This window comes from Mastacembelus armatus, chromosome 3 (assembly GCF_900324485.2).
Source record: "Mastacembelus armatus chromosome 3, fMasArm1.2, whole genome shotgun sequence".
NCBI lineage: Eukaryota > Metazoa > Chordata > Actinopteri > Synbranchiformes > Mastacembelidae > Mastacembelus > Mastacembelus armatus.
Window position 1 is genome coordinate 9,775,653 of NC_046635.1, and position 25,047 is coordinate 9,800,699.

The 25,047-nt window shown below is 39.3% G+C and overlaps 3 protein-coding genes across 3 annotated transcripts in view; 1 reads left to right on the forward strand and 2 right to left on the reverse strand.

Moving 5' to 3' along the window:
• Nucleotides 1-7,574: 7,574 nt before the first annotated feature.
• calca (calcitonin/calcitonin-related polypeptide, alpha) lies at nt 7,575-9,927 on the reverse strand. Its single transcript, XM_026320218.1, has 4 exons — nt 9,848-9,927; nt 9,443-9,574; nt 7,979-8,160; nt 7,575-7,707 (listed from the first exon to the last, which is right to left on the reverse strand). Exons 1-3 carry the CDS (start codon nt 9,925-9,927, stop codon nt 7,998-8,000), a joined length of 375 nt encoding a protein of 124 aa, XP_026176003.1. The 3' UTR covers nt 7,575-7,707; nt 7,979-7,997.
• Nucleotides 9,928-15,842: 5,915 nt separating this feature from the next.
• On the forward strand, nt 15,843-18,792 carry cyp2r1 (cytochrome P450, family 2, subfamily R, polypeptide 1). Its single transcript, XM_026320178.1, has 5 exons — nt 15,843-16,079; nt 16,637-16,778; nt 16,898-17,530; nt 17,685-18,014; nt 18,330-18,792. Exons 1-5 carry the CDS (start codon nt 15,843-15,845, stop codon nt 18,542-18,544), a joined length of 1,557 nt encoding a protein of 518 aa, XP_026175963.1. The 3' UTR covers nt 18,545-18,792.
• A 3,530-nt stretch (nt 18,793-22,322) lies between these two features.
• pde3b (phosphodiesterase 3B) overlaps nt 22,323-25,047 on the reverse strand; it is a 40,772-nt gene continuing 38,047 nt past the window's right edge. The window contains exons 13-16 of the mRNA XM_026319848.1: nt 24,406-24,609; nt 24,043-24,204; nt 23,371-23,629; nt 22,323-23,266 (exon numbers count right to left, since the gene is read on the reverse strand). Coding sequence (XP_026175633.1) covers nt 23,052-23,266; nt 23,371-23,629; nt 24,043-24,204; nt 24,406-24,609 — 840 coding nt within the window. The 3' untranslated portion in view covers nt 22,323-23,051. The remainder of the gene's footprint in view (nt 23,267-23,370; nt 23,630-24,042; nt 24,205-24,405; nt 24,610-25,047) is intronic.

Consider the following 25,047-nt stretch of genomic DNA (forward strand, 5'->3'; position numbering starts at 1 on the left):
AATTAAACCCAGCAGACTTGGCTGCAGTGTTCACCGTAGTGCATTATGAATATAATATGAAAGTGTTGTATTATTGAAAAGGCTCTTCAAGCTGGTAGAATGTGTTTTGGAGCCAGGGATATTTACTGCTGAGTGTGTGGGACCATATTAATAGACAATAGCAACTAAAAATTTTGCACAATGGACAAACAAATTAGTGTTTACTAATACCTCACTAAGAACTTGATACCAAAACTGAAATGATACCACAGTAAAAAAACTAAACCATGAGAAAGTAGGGAAAAGTAATGAAGTTAGCGATGACAGGACATGGAACTTAAACACAAGACAAAGAAAAAATATTTTGACAATGTTACTGTCATGGAGAACGTGAAAAAAGGCCATAAAATGACAGGAGTGAATTATGTTAGTCACACTGGTAAGTTAACAGCCAAAAATATAATAATGTTCATTTTCCATGCCAAACCCTGATGGTGAAAAAAGTTTGTCACAAAATAAATCACACTCGTTTGACTTGGCATATGTTATCCATCACATTCACTAATCGCTAACCTGTCACTCTAAATTATTTCCACAAGTTAGCATGCCTGTCAGCAAGGTGTTTTGCCAAGTTGGACATGTTGGCTCCTTTGGTTTGAATTATCTTTTACAGATGAGCTTGCCCTGACTGTCGGCTATATAAGTGAAATAATGCCATATTTAACTTCATGCATCTGCTTTTTTTTTTTTCAGGCTGTACATAGTAGGGAAAAGCGCTTGTAGTTGCAATACAACTTCCATAAAAATGTAGTTCTGTCTCTTTAAGCATTTATGAAGTTACCACTTGCTGTGTCTATTTCCTGACGAACAACTCCTCATGTACAGTACATGCAGCACAGAACATCTAAGCATTGCCTCCACCACACATTTACCCACATGGTGGCATTACAACACAACGGGAAGCAAATTATGGGTTTGGATGTTATGCATTTGCACCTAATTTTAGAACTCATATGTATTTGGCCATAGATTTAAAATTTGCCAGTTTAACACATGCCATTGCACATTAAACCACAACTGCTCTAAATGCTTTATGAGAAACAATAAACAAGATGGTGAACATAAGTCAATTTCAACTGTAGACGCTGTAATACTAAAATAACACGAAAAGAAGTTAAACAGAAACTCATAGCATGGCTTCATTTAGCCATGTATAAATATGCAGTGGTTGATTCAAAATGTTAAGTGCATTTTGGCATTCAGTTTAAACCCCAGACTGCAAGAAAAAGTAGTAGAAGAAAATTGATTGAAGAAAATTGTCACATCCTCACTACTGCCACTGAAATGCCCTTCTCGGATGGAGATGTTAGATGTTTAGATAAGACTGGCACTGCAGTGGGTAGCTTACTGGAGTAAATGTTAGTAACAGAGTGTGAAAACATTTACACAAAGAACATTTGTGTAAAAAAAAAAAAAGGAAATAAAAGTGCTTTCAGTGAAGTTTCACTGGAAAATCAAACAACGTGAACACTTCACCTGCAAAGAGAGAGACTTGGATGACATCCTCAGGACCAAAACTTCTTTAAGCTCTGCTTCCTCATCAGCAAGACAAAGACCACAGGTTATGACATGGGTCATCCATGTTATTTGTTTGTGTCTTAAAACTAACCACACATAAGGTCAGCACAACATGCACCAAACTTGTAAGTTGCTTTTCACCAGTTTTTCCCCATTGTCCTAGTGTTGTTCTGACAGGGGCTGAACCATAGTGACAGTGTTTTTCTTTTTCTCTGCAATAGAGGCTGAAAGTTCACTCACATATGCACAGAAATGTTGTGTACCAAACAACCAGCTGGTATGCATACAAAGTCTGTGATCCTTTAACAAGAAAAGTAAGATGCTGCAACTTTAACAGACTCCCGGTTAGTCATCCAGATGGTGATGAGGCGAAATTGACAGATGCTTGTCCCAAGACACTCAAGAGATCTGCTATCTTGAACAGCTCCACTGAGGCTTAAAACTAACTAACGCCAGCCCTCATCTCCTTCATTAGCACTGTTTGGGGATATGCACATGGCTACTCACATCCAACAATAACCCCATTCTCCTCCCGTCTATTCAAATAAGATGTGCTGTTGGTCACCACTCAGGGGAGAGAGATGCAAAACTCTAAACACAGCCTTCTTTTGAACATGTTTCAATCTCTATAACAGTGTTCAAGTTTGGATTAGAATTTTGGGAATTTCTTTTAGACTGCATATGTATGTCAGATCTGAAATAGTTTGGATGATACTGTTTGGTCCAGGTGTCTGGTGATCACATCAACAACACTCATTGTTATTGTTAATAATGCCCATAATGAAAGTTATCCACCCTTATTAAAACATACCATGTTATTCAACTGTACACACTAAATGGACACTGATACCACTGATTTTAAATGACTTTTAGACTAATGCATACTTTGTACAGGCATCCATCTGATGCACCACTGTGCATATCAGTTATGTTGTAATAATCCCATGTCTTGCTGATATTACAAACTGAGAACAACACATACTGAAGATGTCCCTTAGAGACATTAGAATGGAAGAGTCAAACAACTGGTAGAACATGCATGTCAATTAGGGAAGACCAGCAGCCATGAAGCTCAAGGTCTGTTACACAGGGCTCTAAAAGAATAGACGCAATACTCAAGGGAGCCATTAGGTTTATAACAAATGGTTCCTGGGAATATCCTTTGTTCTGCATATGAAGGTCTAACTAACTGCTGCTTTAATGGAACAAGTGCAAAAGTGGAAAATGTTACTGAGAGAGAACAAATTTGGTTGGCTATTGATTACACATTTGCAAGAAAGTCATTATGCCTCACAGTGACAAACTACACTATTCAACAGATATTAGATACAACAGACACAGTGTATGTTGTGCCTTTGACCAAGGGGACAAATCCATCATCCGTACTTGCATTAGCTGTAAAAATATTTGTCTGTACACCTAGCCAACATTTATAAAAAGACTCAAGGAATGGCAAGATGACTGATGACACGCCTTGCTGAAATCATCTAAAAATATACTGTAGCCCTTCAGAAGCTGTCACAAACCGGCTTCTGTAATGATATAATCCATGATTAAAAATATCAAACTGCTGAACTAAAATAAACAACTTCATCACCGTCAACAGTAGCGTCAGCAATGCAATGATGTGTGAGGTCTGTGCTGTAGAAGAGATAAAGGTGAAAAATTCAAAGAAGCTGTGTGAATGTCAGTTAAAGGAAGAGAGAGGAGAGAAAAGAATAAGCACATCTTGCAGCTTTCACAGTCCTGGAGGCTCAGGTGAGCTGATAACCCTCTATAATCTCATGAACTGAACCAAGACAGTCTGTTGGAGCGTCATTGCTGTACCCATGTTCAACAGCAGAAACCAGTTTAGCTTTAAAAAAAAAAAAAAAAACGAAAAAAAAAAAAAAAGGACAATCTCCCAAATATCATATTTCTGCTCTTCAGAAACAACACCTAAAGATGCTCTGTTAGTTCAAGACAGACAGGACTTAGTAAACTATGGAAAACCTATAATCAGTTTTATTCTAATGCTCAGTTCAGTTTCTCTGTCATTTTCTAGTTTCTCACAATGCCCAAGCTCCAGCCATTCACAAATATTGCACATCACTTTTTTCAATCTAAAGAATAATGGCTGTTTACACAGTGTATTTACATACCAATGCAAAAGTCATTTGCATTGGTATTGCACCACATATTTGATAATAAACACACAATCTATCAACAACTCAATCAAAAACAAATGCTCAGCAGTGATAAACCATCAACAACCACTCCAATATATGCAAACATATACTTACATCCCATCATATACAATACATATTGACATGAGGCTGCCCATTTAAGGAAAACAAACGCCACACACACACATTAAGAGCGACGTTAACTGACCGCACTGTGCTGCCAATAGCGTGATAGAGAAAAAAAGCAAAAAAAACACTTGGGCCTACCTGCAGATGAAACTTCACGCCGGCTCTCGCATCCTAACGTTGCAGTGCTTCCTGCTGTTGAGAACCAAGGGGAACCAGTTCCAGCTAGCAGTTCATCAGAGGAGGTCCAGCTTACCTATGTAACGTCAGGTGTTTGCTGTGCTGATGACACCTGTAGCTCTTTGCTTTCCAACAACATACATCTTTTGTTTTCTCTGCTTGGTTATTGATTTAAATAGTTTCCTTAAAAAAACAAACAAAACAAAAAAACCTATAACTTTCGTTAATTAGTGTAACAAAGTCCCGGCCTCTGCTGCTTTACCACCGTGACCTCCATGCAGCTCCACGAAAGGCTTCATGGGTTGTGTGGAGTGTGACTTGTAGCTGGACACTCTCATCTGACGTCACTTGAGGCCGACGTCATCGCGGATGTTGTTGAAAACGTGGGAGTTTATTTGTAAATAAAAGTAAATAAATAAATCAATAAGAAAACAAATCTTTTAGTATAACCAGAACTCTGTGACTCCTTTCTACGATGGAGAATTAAGGCCAAAATAAGAAAAAAATAAAAGGATAGAGATTTTTTTTTTCTTTATGTACTTTATTCTTTATTCTTGACATTTTAAATTATAGTTTAACATCTATTTATAGCCTACCTCCTTATTCCTAATTAATGTCACAGGGATCTGCTGGAGCCTATCCCAGCTCTCTTTGGGTGAAAGGCAGGGGTACACCCTGGACAGGTCACTAGTCCATCACAGGGCCACATAGAGACAAACAACCTCACACACTCGCACTCACTCCTATGGGCAATTTAGAGTCACCAATCAACCTGACATACATGTTTTTGGACTGTGGGAGGAAACCGGAGTACCTGGAGAAAACCCACACAAGCACAGAGAGAACTTGCAAACTCCACACAGAAAGGTCCCTGGAACCTTCTTGCTGTGAGGCAACAGTGCTAACCACCAATCTACCACACTGCCTATATTTCTATTTTTCTATTGAAATAGTAAATAAAAAATCTTAATCCTCTCATTGTTTCTTAATGTGGCCCTAATACTAATATTGTACAGGCTTCTACTTGCAGCTAGCAATTAAGGACTACACTAGCAGATACTGGCATAACACACCCATGTCTGTACTGTACTGAATCAAACTGAGTAATGCAACCACAGGGGGTACAAACCAGTGTCTTCATGTGCCGGCCCCAAGTCTGGGTAAATGCAGAGGGTTGTGTCAGGAAGGGCATCTGACGTAAATATGACTTCCATACCGCATCACTCGCGGCCCAGGTTAACAACAACCGCCACTGGTGCCAGTGGAAATTGGACTGCTGTTGGTCAAAGAAGGAGAGGAGGAAGGTGTGTTCGTGGGCAAAGAGAGAAGAGGAAGGGCAGGAGTAGAGGAATAAAGCTGATGAGTCACACAATGAAGTTATGGCAAAGAGTAGTGGAGGCTAAGCTGAGGTCAGAAGTGAGCATTTGTGAGCAGCAGTATGGTTTCATGCCAAGAAAGAGAACCACAGATGCAATATTTGCTTTGAAAATGCTGATGGAGAAGTACAGAGAAGGCCAGAAGGAGCTGCACTGTGTCTGTAGATTTGGAAAAAGCGTATGACAGGGTGCCGAGAGAGGAGCTGAGGTTTTGTATGAGGAAGTCTGGAGTGGCAGAAAAGTGTGTTCGAGTGGTGCAGGACATGTAGGAGAGCTGTAAGACTGTGGTGAGGTGTGCTGTACGAGTGACAGAGGAGTTCAAGGTGGAGGTGGGAATGCACCAAGGATCGGCTTTGAGCCCCTTTTTGTTTGCTGTGGTGATGGACAGGCTGACACATGAGGTTAAAAAGGAATCTCCGTGGACCATGATGTTTGCAGATGACATTGTCATCTGTAGTGGGAGGAGGTGGAGGAAAATCTAGAGAGGTGGAGATTTGCTCTGGAAAGGAGAGGAATGAAGGTCAGCCGCAGTAAAACAGAGTACATGTGTGTAAATGAGAGGGACTCAAGTAGAACGGTGAGGTTACAGGGAGTAGCGGTGAAGAAGGTGGAGGATTTTAAGTACCTAGGGTCAACAGTCCAGAGCAACGGAGAGTGTGGAAAAGAAGTGAAGAGACGTGTGCAAGCAGGTTGGAACGGGTGGAGGAAAGTGTCAGGTGTGATGTGTGACAAAAGAGTGTCAGCAAGAATGAAAGGAAAGGTGGACAAGAGGACATGAGGATAGTTGGTGTGGGTGAGGAGGATACAGAGGATAGGGTTAAATGGAGGCAGATGATTCGCTGTGGCGACCCCTGAAGGGAGCAGCCGAAAGGAAATGAAGAAGATTGAATCAAACTGAGTCACACTGGGGGTAACGTAGGGGTGAGGTCTTAACAGGGAAGAGGGATACATGTAATAGAAAAGACAATATCTCTGCAGTGATTTAAATAAGATCTTCTCAAATTGTTTCATCATGTTTTTTGAAAACGTGAATGTCTCCTTAAAGTTGTCTTTTATATTCTACATCTCTCCAACTTTAGACAGTAACTTTTATTATTAGTTTTTGTTAGCATTTAAGAACTACGGTACAAAATGTGTGCAGATTAATGACATGATTGGCTGATATTGTGAGACATCATAAAAATTTCAACTCTTAGAGATTTTGCCATTCAATGACTCTTGATGTAATGTTCTAGTGTAGGTAGTGTTTAAGTCAGTGAGTAGGTATTCTTTGTGCATATAATTAAGTTTGCATACATTTAAGCATTCATTTTGTAAAAAGCCTTATGCTATCAGTTGACAATTTATTTGTGGAATTATTAAAAAATACACCTTATAGTCTAGTTAGTCTGTTAAAAGGGGTCACAATAAATTTTATGAAAACAACTACTACTACCTCATGAAAACTACTATATCACAATAGTGCTGCAGAAAAATTTTAGGCTTGTGGTTTTTCTTGTAAGTCTTAGTTCAGTAGTTTGCAGCTTAGTTTGTTTGGGATGATGTTGTTATGCTGCAGGATGAATTTAGAACTGATCATGACTCCCTTTTGGTGTGTCTAAAAACTTTCTACAGTACTGTACACTGTGTTATCTTATTGCAGTATTGTTTTGTATTTGTGCAAGTGGGGCATGAACTTTTGGAAAATAGTGCTTGAAGTGCATTTGAGTTTTACTGACAAAACAACATAAATATTTTATTAGAAACAAAGAAAAAACAGTGACTTGACTGTAATCATGTAGCATTAGTGTCTGTAACAGTATTACCAATGTACCCAAAGCAAAATTATATCAAATACAAATTTAATATGAGTTTCATCTTACATCGCCAAATCTATCAAAAAAAAAAAACAGTAAGACATGAAAGCCAAATGTAGCTAAAATACAATTTATTCCGGTTTTCAGGTCACAGTTATTACAGTTTTGAATAAGATGAATAAGTATTTTACACACTTCCACTGTGCACAATGATGAGATGTAATGAAGAGCTTTACAGTTGAGAATTACAGTTTCTGAAAGGTCAGAAGTTGAGCCAAAGACTAACACAGCTAACATTGCGCCTCACTCATACCATGCCATGACAGTGACACAGGCACTGACTGTTTTAAGTACATGCTAACAATGAATACTGACAACGTTGTGGTAATCTAAAAGTAAAACATCAGTCCATGTTATTGAAGGGTCTTTTTCTAAATGATGATTTCATTTCAAAGTGTTTGTAGGTGGATGATGATGCAATTTGTCACTTAAAGGAGGCACAGAGTCCTAGAGAGACACAGGTGAGAAAACAAAAGCTTTGTTAAACTTTCACATTCAGATTTTAATAAAGCAATTGGCATCAGGAAATATGGGTAGGGAGAGATAAGGTGATCAATGACACAAAGTTCTTTGGTCATACAGTAGTAGACCTGCTGGGTCACAAGGACCCATGAAGCTTAATGAAATGAATTACAGTTAACACACACAGTATAAATTACTACTAGTTATTACAAGTCCAGCAATGATATTGATGTGAAATTATGGTGTACGAACATACCGTGTATCCATTTTTGCACTCACACAGGGCCGTGCCGCTTCCGTCGGCCAAATGCCTGTGCACCAACATTGGTAGGAACGAAGTTGCTGTGCCCCAGTCCCCCTGATCGACTCAGGAAGTCAGCCAAGCGATGAGTTACACAGGTGGCTGTGTTGCATGCCCGCTTCTGTGCCGTTGTATTACTTGTAAAAATGGAAAAGTTAGTGAATACAGTTTGCTATGACAGCTTTTGAACAATATTGTCTAAAATTATTAACAACAAATTAAACACAATAAAAATATGTGTGATATATGAGGGACATTTTTGTAATAATGGTGTTTACATTGTAGACAGTTATGCTTACCATTGTTATTCCAAATTTTTCATTTATATATCAGAACAGTTGGTAGCTGTTCTTATTTTTTTATTGTATTGTACATATCTGTCTAAAACAATTTTGTTGCTGATTATGAGTTTTCAATTCTCTGTCAAAATCTAATGTCCATCAGATGGAAATGAAATGAAGTAGGATTCACATGCAGTCTTGTGTATGGATAGAGCCGAATGAACAAGCAAAAGTTAACTCAGATAAAAAAAATAAACAGGCTATAAACTGATGCTTTCAATTGTATGTGCTGTAGTTTTCATATTGTTCAGATACACTCCTCTTCTTGCCAGGTGTCTCTGCTCCCACGTCAGTACGTGGATACGTTTGCAGTCTGTGAATATCCTGGGAGAGTTTGCCCAGCACACAAGTGCTTAATCCAATGCAGCGCTTAGACATTGGTCTATCCAAGCTGTTAGAGACAGAGACAAACATGCAGAAACAGGCTTAGAGTAACTGTGGCATGCTGATAAATGTGAATTATTACATGCATGATTCTTTCGAAAATGCTTTTCCAAAATGTCGTGCATACAGAAAGTCTGTTATAAACCAACAATTTAAAGGCATGCTAACAGAGCTGATAAGAGTATGAAAATATGTTGTTACCCGAAATATTGTTGCAGAATTATCATGCTGTGGTTAGTTTAATTTTCTGTGATAACATATATCATGCAATGTTCTCTTATGTTCTTTGAAATCATGCTCTCCTCAGTTTTCTGAATAACCACACTCTATTTCAGGCACATCATTCAATTATGACTGACTGAATGGATGACTGACTGAATGAATGAGTGAATGAATGAATGAATGAATGAATGCCGTCCATGCATTGAGGGATTATGACAGAGAGTACATTTACATTTACCTTCACCATTAATAAGCACCAAAAGTTGAAGCTGTTGGGGCTTATGAGCAAATGTTTGTTATATTCTCTTAACTACTCTGATAGATAGATAGATAGATAGATAGATAGATAGATAGATAGATAGATAGATAGATAGATAGATATAGATAGATAGATAGATAGATAGATAGATAGATAGATAGATAGATAGATAGATAGATGTCAATTTAGAATGAAAAATGTTCAAAGCCGTACCTGTTCTCATCAGCTGTTTGGGGATCTTGCTCATCTGAGGTTACTTGCAGGAACTCCTTGATAGCTCTGAGTAACCTTTGTGCATCATCGTTCGAGCGTGTGACTCCATCCAACAAGGACTCATTATTAGTTCTGAAAATACATAATCAAATGGATTGAACAAAACAGTAAGGATATAAGGAAAACTTAGAACAATCAGATGTTCTTGTAAGGCTGTTGTGTTGAGTTGTGGTGATGAAGGTCTCAGCATGAAAAATCATATTTGGGACTCAAGGAAAAGTTTATATGTTACATATTTTATGCATTATATATTATAATCTTAAAAACATGTCAAGCAAACATTCATATTTTTTTACAAGGTAATAATAATTTTATAGATTTTAGGTGTAATGCTAGACGTCTCACCTGGTTGGAGCTGCCTGTGAGATGTACATCTTACAAACGATCAGCGCATATGCAAGAAGGACAGTCCAGAGTTTCAGCATTATTCCTGAGGAAAACAAATGCAATACCAGACATGGTAATAAAAGTTGTTGCAAGGTAAGGTTTTCAAATGCATTTTGTGTGACCTGTGCATTTTCTATGAATCCTCCCTCTCTCACAGTGCCTCACTGTTAGAGCTGCTGCAGCTGTACACACAGGTAGTAGAGTTATTACTAATATACTGATAGTAGAAGCTTTGCCAGCAGCTATAACATCTGTTGAAAAACAGCAGCTAAAAGCATCCGCAGCATTATATTTTATATTTCAGACAACAACAACATAATCTGCACTAGCATCAAAAGAAGTGATATTTTATCTTTACTCACCGTGAGGTAATAGGTCTCCTGGTAATGAAGAGTTAAATGATGGTCTCACTTCAATATGCTGAACACTCAAACAGTACAGGGCTTTATATATGTTCCTCATGGGTTTCTGTGCTCATTCAGTTAATAAACCGAGTAAGCACTTGATCATAGTCTATTGGCCAGTCGAACGGTTTACCTCAAACTGCTGACCAATCAGAAGCCCTTCAGTACTTACAGCAAGCTCATAAAAGAGCTTCCATGTAAATTTAATTCACAAAAAGCTAGTGGTGGGTATTTGAATCAGTCTGCAGCCTGTAATAAGTGATGTATATGTATGTAAAACCACATACTGAAAATCACATCAGAACATTATTCCTCACTGCTTCTGTTCCTATGATATGCCAGTATATTTTTAATCTTGTGCCATTTTAGCGTGAACAGGGCTAGGACCAGTGAGAGACATGGGTTCCAAAGGTGTGCAGTGTCCACATTTATTTGCATATAGATGGAAAACAATAGAAAATACCATGATTTCCTCACATTTACAAAGACAATGAGTGTTCATAAGTGTGTCACATTCCATTATCTTACATATTACTAGTTAGCAATGTGTGTTAAACTTGTACCCCTGTGAATTTGGACCACCTAACAGCCTTTGTTGCACTCATTCACTCAAGATGCATTGCCAAGTGCAGAGAAAGCTCATTATGACAATCGCTGTTCCCTCAAGAGATATTTAACTGAAAGTTACTACTGTAAATCACACAAAACCTACAAACTACAAAATATCCAGAACTGTATAAATAATACAGTGATACAGTCCAAAACAAAATATATTCAATCTAAGCTGTACAGAGCTAGTATTTATGACAGGACATCCACTTGTAACCATGGATAATCTGGTGTAGGGAGTCCTTAGCATTGGAGAAAGCATTTCTTTTGTTGTTATTCATCTCTTTTTCTACTTTTGGGCAGGGTTAAGATTTTACCCAAATTGTCTGCTGTCAGCTGTTGGTGGTCACAAACTATTGCCTCACATATTTTAATACAATCCTGCTTTATTAGGCGTTGCCAAGCAATTTAAAACTAAGTTGGTTGGAAACCACAGTAAGGTATGTTTTTTTTTCTAGTGTAATACCTGAATTACACACTGTTTTGAAATTCTATTTTCTATTCTATTATCTATTTTACCTGGCTAGACAGTTTGATCCCCTTCGTTTACATACTTTATATATGTGATGAGGAAAATCTCAGGTTGAAACATCACAGTTGTCTTCCAAAACATACTGTTTATTCTGGCCAGTGTACATACAGGCATGCATGTCGAAATCATAGTGAAGACACTTCACACCTGATGTATCTTAAATATACATGTTGTCAGAACATAAAAGACCATGGGAGGCTCCACCCTCAACCACTTCCAACCAGCTAACCCATACACACATGCAACTCAGCATGTTAGGTTGAGAACACTACTTCATTTCAAATATGTCCTCGGATTTTTCTTACTGTTGAAGCACAGTGTTCCTTAAACCTGACAAAAATAAAATGCAGTACCTCAATATTTTAACTCAGTGGCACCATAAAAAGTTACATAAAGCATCTCTGACACGTGCACGTCTTGTGAGTTTAATATGGTCGGATGGAATACGGCTTTTTAATGGGGAAATAGCATCATTGTGAGTTTTCTGTGGATAGACTAAACTTTCCCACATTATTCAATGATGTGCGTCTGGTTTCTTTGAGCTAATCACTGGTTGCTGGTCTCTGGCCATCATCTAGTTCTATGTAACAATATTGGATGTATCATAATGCATCCTGCCTCCCTGTTATTTTTTGAATCACAGGGAAACTCATTAGACTAGATGAGCCTTTTAGTAGTATTGAGTGGACCTGCAGACCTATATCAGAGACAGTAAATTTGTGTGCAACAGCTAAACACGCTGTGAGATGAGATTCCAACTATACACACGCAGTGATTACTGTTTAATGTCTATTTTGTCATATGAGTACCTTGGCAAGAAATTTTAATCAGGGACATCCAAAATCCAGAGTTTTTCAAAGATCTTCCAGCCTGATAAGGATGTTTACAGACTGGGCTTTGTATCTGCAAACAGAACATTAAATTTACATTGATGCTCGTGGAATTATAAACATATTTGTTTAGCAAAGCAACTTCCACCTGCTGCTTTCCAATAGAACGCCAGTCCAACATTTAAACACCTGGCTAGTGGTTAGAGAAGGATAACCAGATGCTAGTTGTGCCTATCACTACCCTCACATTGTTAGAAAAAGAGATTCTGGATATATAGCATTATTATTATAACGCAAGATCTGTACTGTAATTAAATTTTACGCATGTGCTTGATATTTTAGTCAACAATGTACCATAGAACCACAGCAGTCAAGGGACAAACCTTATAAAATATGCGACACGTCTATGAGCAATATCTTTATTTCAGACACAGGTCTAGAGGTAAAAATTATCTGCCACACCCAGCTTCATCTTATAATATTCATACATCCTGAGGCTGCATATATTGTGAAAAGGAGTTTATTAATACCATTTTTTGTGTTTTTGATGAAAATGCCTTGTCCCTCTAAATGTTGCACTTAAATATCTTCAACATCTCTTATACCATTCCCTGTTGATTTCCAGATCAAATGTATCATTTATTTCTTTTATTTTAGGTTATCTTGTAACAGCAATTGTGATTATGTGAAATATTTTTGAAATAATGTTGTTTTTTATTTAAATCCACACAGTGACAAAACATAGTCCCAGATAACCACCTGGACTCACGTCTCACTGGTATTTTGATTAACCCAACCAGATAACACAACAGCAAGAACATGTTTATTTGATTAAATTTGACAGATGTGTTTAATGCTTCCAGAATAGCTTTTGAGTCTGGGGTGCTGGCAGGAAGCAAAGAAGTAATTTGCAAGCAGCTCCTCATTAGGTAGCCCTAACAAATCAGAATGATTGGGAGAGGTCTTTAGAGGCCATTTGAGGCATCTGAGAAAAAAAAGAAAAAGCTTACCAGCTGCCACAGCAGGAAGGAACGGCTGGATAAACAACTCGATGTCTAATGAGGAGCCAGTCATGATGAACTGATCACACAGCAAAATGGAGAGCAGGGTTTTGCAAAAGTGCAAATTATTTATAGTTCAAAACTACAGCGTGAGATGATAATATTTACCTGGTTTAACCTCTGCAACCTCAGACTAGTCTCCATTTCCATCGACAGACCATAAAACTGTGTAGAAAATAAATGAATAAATAAATCATTGAATGCTTGCTATATGGGAGTGAAATTTTTTAAAATATATAACAATAGTATATATATATATATATATATATATATATATATGATTTATTTAATTAAATAAGTGTCTGTTTATACATTTGTCAGACTTATTTATTTCAATACCAATTTTTAGAACATCATAGTTCAGTCCTTACGTGGGTGAGTTTTTAGCTTTTTAGCCCAGAAGCTTGAAAAATGTCACACAGCTATATAAGTTTGGAATGTGCTGTGCTCCTTAACCTTTCACCTCTAAATGTAGTGCATGGCCTAACCTTTAACATGTTGAGGTAAAGGAACCAGTGGCAGCTGACTGGAACAAAGTTTATTAGCTTAACGAAAATAGGGCAACACACTTTTTGTGTACATTTTTTTACTGTACAAAACCATGATTGCTGTCAGTATAGCAGTATAGTACTGTAGGCTTAGTGGGTATTTTAACTCAGGATGGCAATAATATGTCTAAGTAGATGTACACTTTGCAGCCTACTCTGCAAGAGCATTTTGGGTAGAATCAGATTATTTTGAAGGATCTGTTCACTTGAACAGTGACCACTGTACTCACTCTCTCTATCCTGGCCTGCAGCTTTTGTATTTGGTTTGTTTACTTGTTTGGTTTATATTTGTCTTATTTTTTCTTTCACTGAGGCAAAACCTCATTTACTATAAATTACAAAAAAAAAAAAAGTGCAGCCTGCCCTTTTTGTCCTTTCTTGAGCATGGTTGTTACAGTATATACAGTATATGCACATACAGTAGACAACAAGACACTGGCATACACCCCAGTGCAATATCACTAAAATGTTACATGACTCAAAATTGTAAGTTCTTACAATAACTGTATTGTTTTAAGTTGAAGAATTAAAAGCAAACACTGGGGCAGCACGGTGACTTAGTGGTTCGCACTGTTGCCCCACAGCAAGAAAGTGTCTTTTGAAACCCGTCAGGGGCCTTTCTGTGTGGAGTTTACATGTTCTCCCTGTTCTTGCTTGGGTTTATTCCAGGTACTCCGGTTCCTTCCCACAGTGCAGAAACATGTATGTCAGGTTGATTGGTGACTCTAAATTGCCCATAGGAGTGAGTGTGAGTGTGTGAGGTTGTTTGTCTCTATGTGGCCCTGTGATGGACTGGTGACCTGTCCAGGGTGTACCCCTGCCTTTCACCCAAAGACAGCTGGGATAGGCTCCAGCAGATCCCTGTGATCCTAAATAGGAATAAGTGGGTATAGATGATGGATGGATGGAACATGGCCCCAAAAGTGCAGCCTTAATGCAACAAGTCAATTTCCCTGTGACCACTGCAAGGACAGTGATTACACCTGTGATTTCCAGTTGATGCATGAACTGCATGAAAGAGGTGATGAAAAACCTGTGGCCTGGTTTGTGTCTCATGGTAGATGGCTCCACATGGTGAGGAAGCACCTGTACATGTAGGTAAACCTGAACATAAGGTGAAATCCAGCTTCAGTATTTAAGAGGTGTAGGAGGATTCAGAGAACCAGGAGGTGCAGTGGCAGTTCAAAACCTCTTTAACATGCTGATCCATAACACCCTGTAACTGTGTTCATCTTTCTATTCAAAGCTAATAGTTCTGAAATCTGCACTGTGTCTGCCAAGTGCCATTTTTGAAAACAAATTTACATTTAATCTGTAATTTCCCCCTCAATCTTTCATGTATTTCAATTTTACAGATAAAGTACTCAGAACTCCTGTGCACAGTGTACTTTAGTAATATCCAGTGCCAAAATACGAAGAAGCCTCTATTATTACATGCTGAACTACAGCATATTCCCCGTGCGCCCTAACAGGAAAGACGCTTCCAGGCCTGTCTGTGGTTTCCGTGAAACAATGTGCTGCTCTTTAGAAATATAATGTAATATATTTCCACCATACTTCCACTGTCTGATTTCAATTAGTGCTCCTATTCTTGCATCAACCCGACAGTCTGCACGTCTCATGCCCTTATTTTCAATGTTAATACACTTTAGTAGCCTATGCGTCTTAACAACAAACAATGGGCATGAAGAACTTCAGTGGGTTAATGTGAAACAGCTAGAAAGCATCGCCAATATGATCCCGATGATTGACCGAGAGCAGGGTAAAGTTCACTCAGCAGTTCGCTAACTTTCTGGCCAATCTTATCCTTGGAGGCGGGGGATAGACATGTGCAAGATGATACATATGTGCTGCAGTTCCTCTGGGAAAGAAGCCGAAATCTGCAGGAGGTAGCGGAGCAGAGAGAGAAGAGGGTTTTACCTTTTCATACATTTATGCATATATACTTTTTTTTTTTTTTTTTGAGGAGATGGTTTCAATTAAATCTCAGTCTGTTGGGCCGGTATCCGGTGCTCAGGCTCTGCTCGGTTTGGGCTGCGTAACCGTCGCCCTTCTCATTTTCCTGCTGATCCGCCAGCTCGTCAAGCAGAGAAGACCCCCGGGGTTTCCCCCAGGCCCGTCTCCCATCCCGGTGATAGGCAGCATTTTGTCTCTGGCCACAGAGCCGCACGTCTTCCTCAAGAAGCAGAGCGAAGTTCATGGACAGGTAAAGGCTCGGACTAACACCCCGCGGCGCGTTTTGCAGCTGCAATGCTTTTGTGACTTGCAGCTCACCACCACTATACAAGAGGTTTGGGATTTTAATGACACGCGTGCACGCGCACACGCACACGCTGGGTAAGAGTTATATGGGGGAGAACAAAAGATCCTCGCCCTAATTTTTTGGCCTGTAGCTTTTTGCTCTGAGAAGAGTAACTGGCAAATCAGGGGCTGGCAAAAAATGAAATAAATAAATAAATAAAATAAAGCCTCCTCCCACAAACACATATAAGGACACAGACTTCCTTTCTGGTAAAAATGGAACTCTAAACTTAATTTAGGTGTAAACCTGAATGATAACCTTTAAAAAAAATGTCACTCTGCTGTACTGTACTGAAACCTGAACTCTCCTTGTAGAGGAGTGCCAGAGGGTTGACAAATGTTGGAACATGCCTAAGACTGTGCCTACAAATCCCACGTCACTTGACAGAAGCATTCATTTGTATAAGAATGTGTGCAACCAACAGGAATACAGTGCTCAAGGTGCGATGTGTACCTTTTCAGATTTTCAGTCTTGACCTGGGGGGCATCTTGACCGTAGTATTAAATGGATATGACTGTGTCAGGGAATGCCTTTACCATCAGAGTGAGGTCTTTGCTGATCGCCCGTCACTGCCTTTATTCAAGAAAATGACCAAAATGGGTGGTAAGCTGCTGTGAAATGATTACAATGCTTTTTTTTTTTAAGCAAAAAGTATTAAAAAGTTGTGTTTTGTTTTGTATTTTAGGTTATTTATGTTTCCTCTTTTACCTGCACTTTCACAGGCCTTCTTAACTGTAAATATGGCAAAGGCTGGATCGAACACCGCAAGCTGGCGTGCAATTCTTTTCGTTACTTTGGCAGCGGCCAGAGACTGTTTGAGAGGAAGATCTCAGAGGAGTGCATGTTCTTTGTCGATGCCATTGATGAACACAAGGGAAAGCCCTTCAACCCGAAACACCTTGTGACCAACGCTGTGTCCAACATCACCAACCTGATCATTTTTGGACAGCGTTTCACCTACGACGACCACAACTTCCAGCACATGATTGAGATATTCAGTGAGAACGTGGAGCTAGCAGTGAGCGGCTGGGCCTTCCTCTACAACGCCTTCCCTTGGATTGAGTATGTGCCCTTTGGAAAACACCAGAAGCTGTTCCGCAATGCCGCAGAAGTTTACGACTTCTTACTGCAGGTTATAAAGGGCTTTTCACAGGGCAGGGTCCCACATGCACCTCGTCACTACGTGGACGCCTATTTGGATGAGCTGGAGCAGAATATGGGAGATCCTAGTGCCTCTTTTTCCTATGAGAACCTCATCTATTCAGTGGGTGAGCTCATTATTGCTGGCACAGAAACCACGACTAACACCCTGCGCTGGGCCATGTTGTACATGGCCCTCTACCCCAATATACAAGGTCAGTTGTGGATAAAGCATCATCCCAATATGAGAACATTTCAGAACTTGGATGCTCATCAGTTTGTAGACTTGGGTTTCATATAAATTTAATAGTTATGTAATGTCACTCATGTTTAAATGCCTGATGATGTCTGTTTTTTTCCCTCCTAAAGAGAGGGTGCACAGGGAAATTGACTTTGTGCTGACCAATGGGAGGGCACCCACTTTGGAGGACAAGCAGAAGATGCCCTATGTGGAGGCCGTTCTCCATGAGATCCTTCGCTTCTGTAACATTGTCCCACTCGGCATTTTCCGTGCCACCTCCCAGGACGCAAAAGTCAATGGGTACTCGATTCCCAAAGGCACTATGGTGATCACAAACCTCTACTCAGTGCACTTTGATGAGAAGTACTGGACTGATCCGGGGGTTTTCTCACCACAGAGGTTTCTGGACAGCAATGGCAACTTTGTGAGGCGTGAGGCCTTCCTTCCGTTCTCTTTGGGTAATTTTGTTTTTGCATCTCTAAAATTGCAAACACTCCTGATATACATCCAGTAAATTCCCATATACTGAACAAATACAATCGCTTCAGACAACACATATTTAGACTTTCTCTTGAGATCTAAACTGAGTTATAAGATGCTCATATAGCTTTTATCGCATGACATTCCACTTGGCATCCACCGTACTTAGTTAAACCAAATTTTCTCATCTATACTGTTCTGAAATGTCTTTCATTTCTTAGGATTTGAGCATATTGTTCAGATGTTGTTGCTACGTGTGAATGAGACAGTCTAAAAGAATTTTCTTTTTCCAGGTAGGCGTAATTGCTTGGGCGAACAACTAGCCAGAATGGAGATGTTCCTCTTTTTCACCACTTTGTTGCAAAGGTTTCACCTTCAGTTCCCTCCAGGCACTGTTCCCACTGTTACTCCCAAACTGGGCATGACCTTACAGCCCAAGCCTTACTCCATCTGTGCTGTCCGCAGGCAGCAGAAGGCTCCCTGCCATGGAGACACTTATCACAAGTAGGCAAGCAAGCATTTATTACAGCTTGTTTAGCCACAGCTGTATTGTTTTTGCACAACAATGCAGCCAAATAATACAGGTGCATTATACTGCATCACTCTGGAACGGAGCGCCCAGGATGCTCAGTGATCAGGGTGGGTCTCTACATATGAGCATGTGATCCAGTTTACTCAGTGACAGATTATTTTACTGAGCAATATGCACTTTTGAGCAGCAAGGGTGATAAGATTCAGTGCTAAAAGGACATCCTGGGAAACACGATTGTGCTATTGATTTAGTTCTCAGTATCCGAGAGGTCCTCTGAGCCCAGACAACGAAATGTCTGTGAACCTTGGTGCAATAGAGATGAAGTTAGGCACAAGTCAATGATTGATAGTAAGGACACCTATGATAACCCTGTCTTTTCAGGACAGCTTCAGACCAATCAAATAACACCACCGATTCATACGTGCACGACAAAATAGAAATAGACTTTCTAACAGGCTTTCCAAGAAAGTTGTGAGCACTGTGTCATGCATGGGCCAAAATTAACGTCATGTGGACTGACTCTGACCCCTTCTCTGGGGATAGCTCTCTATGGAAAATCTTTCTCTTAGAATGCAAATGCAATCCTGGTGGATTTTTAGAAGAAGACTATGCAACACTTGTTTCTACTAAATGGTGCTTATCAGTATTAACAGAGTCATGCATTTATGTGCAAGGTTAACATTGGTTTCTCCTTTTTTTTTGCAATACTGGTTGTATCCAGTACTTGCAGACTTGACAGGACACAACTAGCTTTAAACATATTCACAAATATTTGCCATAATATGGCCAACATGGCTTTTTTACAAATCAAGCAGACAGAAAATATGAGCAATAATTGTCTCTTGTTGCAGGCACCCTGGGAAACCTAAGTCCAGAATTTACTCTCCCTCTAGCACTGCTTGTTATGTTTGAATTATTCCAGCTTTTTTTAGAAAGCCAAAAATGACACTGAGAGCACTGAGAAACAGTAAAGTTTTGGACAAAAAAAACAAAATAATTAGCTCTAAGAGTCTAAAAATGCTGTGAGCTATTTTCCAGTTGGGTGAAATTTTTCTTAGGTGGTGATTACAAGAAACTTACTTCATATTTCACATTGCAAACTGATCCAATGTTGACGTAAAAATATTAATAACAGCAGCTTTTAAGGTTCAGCACATACACAGGTTTTTTTATGTTACTATGGCTGATTAGACCTCACCCTAGCAAGTGCAACATAATTAAGAGTGAGATGTCAATCAATCACAGTTTGCACACACCCAATTCTGAGATCTACCAGGTGAAAATGCCTGTGTGAATGTATAGTAGGGACTGTATATTTCAATTATGCTCTGTTTACTTGTACAAAACCGTACTTGTTTACTTGGACGAAAAAAACATGCATTATGAGTTCATACAGACACACACGCACACACAACAGTAAACATCAATGAGAAGTACCGATACTTCAGGGATGGTGTTTTATGACAGCTATAAATAACAACATAAATCAGTCGCCCCCATATTGTAGATAAGGGTGAATGGTTACATAGACAAATGTACGTATACTGATGCTACATAAGGGTAACAACCATTCATAGATATATTTATGGCACAATCATCAGAGGACACTGTGGTTTGAAAGAGTGCACAGTGAGAAGCCAACTTTGACAACTTAATGAGGCAGAATATGTCAGTTCGGGAGCTACCTAGGCTTAATGATCCTGTAAGGGTCCGTGTGAAAAAACTGACGGTGTCAGAACGCACACTGCATGGCTCTGACCGGAGTCCAACTCTGACTCCTGCCACTGTCACTGCTTCTTTGAGCTTGGTGGGACGACTCAAGGTGACTCAAGGGTTATTTCTCTTGCATGAACAATACTGGAGTCCAGAGAGATTTTGCCAATCTGCTTATATATCGTATCTTGCTCAAGTTTGGCACCAGTTGGCTCGACTGAGGTGACAGTAATAGCGAGAAATAATGGAGAATACAAGAGTGGTTATGACACACAACAGAAAGAGGCTGAAAACAGGTGAATAAAGCCAAAACACCAAACCCCACAGTTCCACACCTGTAAATAGAAAAAACTCTGGAAACACAATGGTAATTACAGGATTTCAATGTACAATATGTCAGCATGTAGAAAACAGATGCATTCATTTGATTATTTAAAAAATATATATTTATATGCACATATTCTTTTGTACAGCGGCTAAACACTTGTTTGGTATTAAAATGTGCACAACCTGTATCTATTCTTGTCTTTAAATATTACTATCTCAATTTACACTGCTTACTTAACATTTTCTCCAGACATTATGAGTTAAAAAGGTGGTAAAGGAGCGAGGCAACAACTCTGCCTTCCCTTTTCATAAAACGTTGTATTCTAGTGGAATGCCAAGAGTTCTCACAGACAACAGTACTGTGCAAAAGTTTCAGGCACTAAAAACACACAGGGGATGCTTTCAAAATAAATTACATAAATACTTTTTTCATTTATCAGTTAACTTCATACAAAGTGCAGTAAAGGGAACTGAACCTAAATCTAATCGGTATTTGCAGCTCTCCCCTTTGGTCTTAAACCAGCAGCAGTTCTCTCTGGTTTGACCTGCACACAGTTTCTCCTGATACTTTGCAGCACCTTGGAGAAGCTGCTGCAGTTCTTCTGTAGAATCAGGCCGTCCAACTCTCTTCTGTCTCTTCATATGATCCTAGACTGACTCCACAGTGCTGAGATCAGGGCTCTGTGGGGGTGAGACCATCTGCTGCAGGACTCCTGGTTCTTCTTGCCTCTGATAATAGTTCTTTAAGAACACTAGTGGGTTCTTTACGGGCTTGTTGACCTGCACAATTAGCCTGGGATCAATCACACACCTGATGGAATTGTCTGCTAAAACTTCTGCACAGTACGGTATGTGTGTGTGTGTATACACACAACATATACATATACACACAATTATTGTTAGAGAACTGCAAAATTAAGTTATGTTGCTGCAGGTTGAGACATTCTGCTGACAATCAAGATAAGCTTTTCTCTCCAGTGGGGTTGTAAAAATATTATGCAAACAGTGTATGATTGGTCAAGAGACAGCACTTACTGTATGCCCCTCTGTCACAGAGGATTTCAATTGCTTGAATTTGTTTGTAGTCAAGTTGTTCATTAAGAGATTACAAACTACTTCAGTCACTCAGATTTTTAATTCTCTTAGATTTTAAAGTGTATTTCATATTAATGACATAAATTCTTGCAAAATAATTATTTGTGAATCCTGAGTAACCTTTAAAAAATACTTGTAATCAAAAAAGGAAAATGAATCCATTCATTGAAACAGCACTCCTGATCTGAATGCAAAAAATTGATAAATGCCATTGGACATTTCACTGATTAAAAACCAACCATTACTGAAAGGACACACAAACATACACACAGATTACATACTAAAATAATTAAAAATGTGCTTTCTCCCTACTCATTCTCTCTATCACATTCCCGCTGAAAATATTTGCACACAAACAAAAAGAAGCAAGGAGAATTAAAGGAAAAAAAACAAACAAAAAAAAACAAACGACGGGTGGTACACATGAGTAAAAGCATCAAAAATGATGCAGATATAATGCTATTAATCAGTCAACATTTCAATAATGTTTCTGTGACTGAGTCTGATACAGTGTTTCGTGTCACCAGCAAGGAGAGAGAACTACACAAGCCTAGGCTCTGGGCCAATATGGACTCAGTAAAGGTTCAGGACAGGCACATTTGATATATATATATATATATATATGTGACTCCTCATATATATATATATGTGTGTGTGTGTGTGTGTGTGTACATATATAATTCAAAAATATACCTGACATTGAGGCTGACACAGTCTCAGTCTCTTGTCTTTCCATGTTTGAACTGTTCACTTTGGTAAAGGGTGTCAATCACTTCATGATGTCGCTTACTTCATTATTTTTCCTCTACCTTTCATTTTTAAATAGACAAGATTTGTTTTGTACCTAAGGGAGGTGTAAGCGCTTTGCATTCAAGGCAGCGTCACAGCCAGGTTACCATGGAGGGCAAGTTGATGCTGGAAACCGTCCACACTCTTCTGCACCTTTTTGCTCAGTTCTGGTGCTTTATGTCTGGGTGCACTTGACTCTCCATGGGGTGAAAGTGCATAGGAGTTGGCTCCCACCGTTGCAGCTAGGATCCGCTCACAGTAGTAAGGCCTTTATGTTTCTCCAAAAAAACAATGTGACTGCTTAAGCATCCGAGTGTCTGCACAGTGAATCGTTCAACATATGTGTGTGTGTGAGAGAGAGAGGGTGGGAGAGAGAGCGAGAGAGAGAGAGAGAGAGAGAGAGAGAGAGAGGGAGCAAAATGCCTTATGTGCATTCATCAACTGTCTATGTTTTTTGTGTCTGTCTGTGTCGGTGAAGGGAAGGCAGAGGGACCTGTGTGGTTATAGTGCCACTGCTCTTCTGTTTCATCACATCTCCGCTCTTCCCTTCATCCTCCCGCTACTGACGCTCCTCTCCCTCCTCTTCCTCGTGGATGACCTGGATGTCATCTGAAGGGGAGGTGGGTATGCTGGCTGGCAGGCTGTCTGGCTGCTGCTGTTTGCTCAGCTCTTTGCTCTTCTCCTCCTCCTCAATGATCTTCTTCCACACCTTGTGATTTTCCGACAAGTGCTGCATGATGCTGCAGAACAACCTGCGATGGCTCTTTCTCCTTTCTGCAATAAGCAAAGTCCAAAAATATATTTAAATCTAAATTTAGACTAGCAAAACAGTAACATAAACCCAACTTAAATAATGAGCAGTTGTTAATCTTGCTTACTTGGTGCCAACTCATCTTCTACCTCATCTTCCTCATCCTCATCTTCATCTGTGTCTGTATCCACCTGTCCCTCATCATCATCTTCATCTAATCCTGTTTCATGAATCCAGTGGCCAGGAAGTAAGCCGGCAGCATCATAGGAGTTACAAAGTGGCCCTACAATATGTGTGATGAAGGACTCTTGTAGCTTGGCTAGTTGTGGAAGTGAGCGGTCCATGAAGGGGCTGATGGGTAATCCCAACCTGGCCTCTTCATCTCCCTGCAGATCAAAATCAAGCAAACTTTATTTATACAGCATGTGTCATACACTTCAAATTAATTTCAATGTGTATTACAACAGGCATACATACCTAAAATGTATTATGATATAATAAATAATATAAAAACTATAATAATAATAATAATAATTATTATTATACTCTGCATTATTATTATATATTTTTTTTTTTCATTTTAGGTATTCATGCCTCTTGTAATGCATGTTGAATTGCATGTGAAGTGTATGACACGTTCTGTTTTATGTGTGTGTGTGGGAATGGAATTGGAGTACAAAAATGAGAAAACTTTGATGGTTTTGCTTTTTATCTAAGTCACTTTACAAAATACAATATAAAGTCAGAAAAAAATGGTGTTAATTGAATACACTCTGCAGCATTAGCACGCAGTCTGCACCTGCTCATAAAACTCATTGACAATGCCTTCTGTCCACTTGAGGTGGAGGTCACGGACTTTGGCCGGTCCATTGATATCTGCCAGCTTGAGACACACTTGGCACACCAGCAACCTGTCATTCTCATTGGTCCAGTCAATTCCTGGACTGTTCACATCATTCACCTGTTAAACAAAAGTTGATGCTTTATTAAAACCAATGGTTAATTCTGCATCCATTATGCTACAATCTGATGAACTACACTTTAACAATCATCCTAAGGTTTCAATTCATATTTTGCCTGAAATTAAAGGGTCAATAAATAGGTAGGTATCATGTTATGATCATATAGTTCAACAATCTATTAAGCTTTCTCCATCTCATACCTTGGCATTGAATTCAGCCAGGAAATCAAAGTGCTTCTTGAGGTCTGTGGCCAGTATAGCTTCGATGACAAGGAAGCGAAAACGCTTGAACTCCACGTGATCCAGGTTGACCAGAAAGTTGAACTCGGGCTGGGACAGGTAGAGGTTCCAGGCAGACGCAGCGTGGTGGTTCTCCAGCACAGAGCGGTCATTGTACAGCACAGCCTACATTGCACAGGAAGGAACGCCCAGTGGTAAGAGAGAGGAAGATGTTAAGTTTTCTGAACTACAATTTAATGAAAAACATCAGTAGTAAAGTGTTTACATTATGTGTCTGCATGTAGATCCCACATTTTGAATAGTGCAATTAAAAATAGTAAGCACTCAATAAATGAGATAAAAGGAACATGGGGGCATTTGGTCAATAAAGTAGAGAAATATGAACACCTGAACGGAAAAGGTTAAAAACAGTTACAACATTAGACACCAAGAAAGATCCATTTACCAGTAAATGGTTGCCAGTATCATTAGCAATCAATGAGTTCAGGGTTCCATTTTCTTTCTTTTAACCCATTTTCCTGGGACTTTTACAAAACCCAGTGTGAGTGCTATCACTGGACATGTTGTGAAAATACAATATTTAAACTAGGGCATTCACTTAAC

What these genes read in the sequence shown, in the direction of transcription:
- calca (XM_026320218.1), bottom strand. Translation starts at nt 9,927, where the DNA reads ATGCTGAAACTCTGGACTGTCCTTCTTGCATATGCGCTGATCGTTTGT. An exon ending in TCACAGGCAGCTCCAACCAG is followed by an intron (nt 9,575 to 9,847) that starts GTGAGACGTCTA and finishes ATGTATTTTCAG; the next exon opens with AACTAATAATGAGTCCTTGT. An exon ending in CAAACAGCTGATGAGAACAG is followed by an intron (nt 8,161 to 9,442) that starts GTACGGCTTTGA and finishes CATTTTTACAAG; the next exon opens with TAATACAACGGCACAGAAGC.
- cyp2r1 (XM_026320178.1), top strand. Translation starts at nt 15,843, where the DNA reads ATGGTTTCAATTAAATCTCAGTCTGTTGGGCCGGTATCCGGTGCTCAG. An exon ending in AGAGCGAAGTTCATGGACAG is followed by an intron (nt 16,080 to 16,636) that starts GTAAAGGCTCGG and finishes GTACCTTTTCAG; the next exon opens with ATTTTCAGTCTTGACCTGGG. An exon ending in CTTCCTTCCGTTCTCTTTGG is followed by an intron (nt 18,015 to 18,329) that starts GTAATTTTGTTT and finishes TTCTTTTTCCAG; the next exon opens with GTAGGCGTAATTGCTTGGGC.